The sequence below is a fragment of the Centroberyx affinis genome, unplaced genomic scaffold (genome assembly GCF_046629955.1).
Source record: "Centroberyx affinis isolate AG114_WGS23_722 - 3 ecotype Tasmania unplaced genomic scaffold, CSIRO-AGI_Caff_v1 ptg003384l_1, whole genome shotgun sequence".
Lineage (NCBI taxonomy): Eukaryota > Metazoa > Chordata > Actinopteri > Beryciformes > Berycidae > Centroberyx > Centroberyx affinis.
The window spans coordinates 5,001-7,500 of record NW_027281372.1 but is presented as its reverse complement, the minus strand read 5'-3'; the positions used below and the strand labels follow the sequence as shown (position 1 = coordinate 7,500).

Genomic DNA, 2,500 nt, shown 5'->3' with positions numbered 1-2,500 from the left:
GACTCGGTCTCTGGGCAGAAATTGTCACACCTGCCCGTGATTGGCTAGGTCGACAGTTAATACTGTTTAATACTGTTTAATACTGTCATTCTGTTTGTGTTTGTGTGTGTGCGAGGGATGGAGATGCGCACCAAGCAGCAGGCACACTCAAAATTTCCTGAAATTTTCTAGTTATTATTAAACCTTTTTAATATTATTTTATTATGAAGTGTATGAAGAGAGTATGAAGTTTTTATTTTAATTTGTTCTCTGTTTACATTGTTTTTCAGTATTACAATTACAGTAATATACTGTTCAGCTAAACTGTGTGTGTGTGTGTGTGTGTGTGTGTGTGTGTGAGTGTGTGTGTATGAGTGTGTGTGTGTGTGTCTGTGTGTGTGAGTGTGAGTGTGTGTGTGAGAGTGTGTGTGTGTGTGAGTGTGTGTGTGTGTGAGTGTGTGTGTGTGAGAGTGTGTGTGTGAGTGTGTGTGTGAGTGTGTGTGTGAGAGTGTGTGTGTGTGTGTGTGTGTGTGTGAGTGTGTGTGTGAGTGTCAGTGTGTGTGTGTGTGTGTGTGTGTGTGTGAGTGTGTGTGTGTGTGTGTACCGGTGTTAGCAGCTGTTGTGTCGGGGATGAAGGGTTCTGCCTCTTCGTAGGTGTCTTCATCATCGTCATCGTCGTCTCCCAGCCCCCCCGGTGGGTGGGGGGGCACCGCGGGGCTCTGACATCATCGGAAACAGGAAGTGGTCATCATGATGAATCACAGGAGTTTCCCCTCACCACTGTGTGTTATTTTCATGCATCAAGTCTCAAGCAATTAAAATTGTGATTTGAGTCGAGGACAGAAACACTTTCAGAGAGATAGAGCCAAACTACACACACAGGCCTGGTGATGCACATTAACACACACACACACACACACACACACAGACACACACACACACACACACACACACACACACACACACACACACACACACACACACACCAGCTCTAAACAAACAGCTTTTTCCAGGAACAAACTGCAGCTAGAAGAACGCTGCTTTCTGAGTGGAGAATAAACCGTTTTCTGAAAGGATTTGTAACACCGCATTATATAATAACTCGACAAAATGTAATAAATTTTCACTTCATTATGTAATAACACCCACATTTTGTAATAATCTGCCGCATTTTGTAATACACAGCCTGAACGCAATATGTAATAAATTATTACATATTGTGGTGATTATTACAAAATAAGGGAGTTGCACTTTTTTTTATGATGAAAATGTAATATACAGTGCATTATGTAATAACCAACCAAAATGGATGTCTTCATCTGTACACATGTTATATTTTTAACAATTAAGATAAATTAAACTTCCCAAACATTAAATTAGACCGGCGTTATAGTTGACTCTGATCTTAGTCTAAATAGACACATAAAAGCAGTAACAAGATCAGCTTTTTAAACTTACTTCATCTTACAAACACAGCCCAACTCAGGGACTTCATGTCAAAAGCCGACCTGGAAAAACTCATTCATGCTTTTTATTTCTAGCAGACTACTGCAATGTTTTTATTACATATTTCGTTCAGGCTGTGTATTACAAAATGCGGCAGATTATTACAAAATGTGGGTGTTATTACATAATGAAGTGAAAATGTATTACATTTTGTTGAGTTATTACATAATGCGTTGTTACAAGGTTCCTCACAGCACCGACACAGGTTCTACTAGGAACCATATCAGCACGGTTCTATATGGAATAAAACAGTTTTTTAAAGGGTTCTGCTATGGTACAAACCTAAAAAAAAACGTTTTCTGTCTGAATCTTTTCTGTGAAGAGTGTACATTGAACCTGATGATGTTCTAGATAGAACCTTTATATAGCTATAGAGAACCCTTTAAGAATGTTAAAAGACCTTTATAAGAACCACACTGGGTTCTTTATTCCAATTTCTTTTTTTTTTTAACAAATCAGAGGGTTCTTTGGCTCATTATGGTTCCATATAGAACCCTGAAGAACCCTCCTGTTCTCAGTGTGTGGAGCTCTTTGTAACCGTTTAGTTAGTTAATTTTCTCCCGTCACGCCGAGTGACTCGACCGTCCCGGCGTCCGGTGATGTCATCGGTTACCGTCGTCATGGCAACAGCATCTGATAAGAGCCGGATAAACAGTCCGCCTCCATGTCAGAGAGACAGTCTGGCTGCTGCTGACACAGCAGGAACCTGACCATTAAAGAACTGATGAAGAACCTTGATGTGTTTCCAAGTAGTGAAGTCATGACCTTTGACCTTTTCATCTCCTCTGTCGGAAGTGATGCGTTTTACGTTTCCGGTTTGTTTGTAATCAGCAGAAGAAGAAGAGCTGGGTAGTTAGCATGAGCAGTGATAGCCACCAGAAGAGAAACTCAAACTGCAGCAACAGAAACTCCAAGCTCCGCCCACATTGATTGATTGACAGGTGAACTGTGGGAAGAGCAGCAGAAACACCACACCACCGCAAACCCTCCATGTTGCTCTGTGTGTGTGTGTGTG

General features: G+C 41.0%; 1 protein-coding gene across 1 annotated transcript in view; it reads right to left on the bottom strand.

Annotated features, from left to right (window-relative positions):
• The window catches only part of LOC139660788 (actin filament-associated protein 1-like 2), a gene marked incomplete at its 5' end in the record, with an annotated part of 19,286 nt that overhangs the window by 14,774 nt on the left and 2,012 nt on the right, over positions 1-2,500 (bottom strand). Inside the window, one exon of the mRNA XM_071539017.1 lies at positions 584-698. Within this exon, the coding sequence (XP_071395118.1) occupies positions 584-698 (115 nt within the window). The remainder of the gene's footprint in view (positions 1-583; positions 699-2,500) is intronic.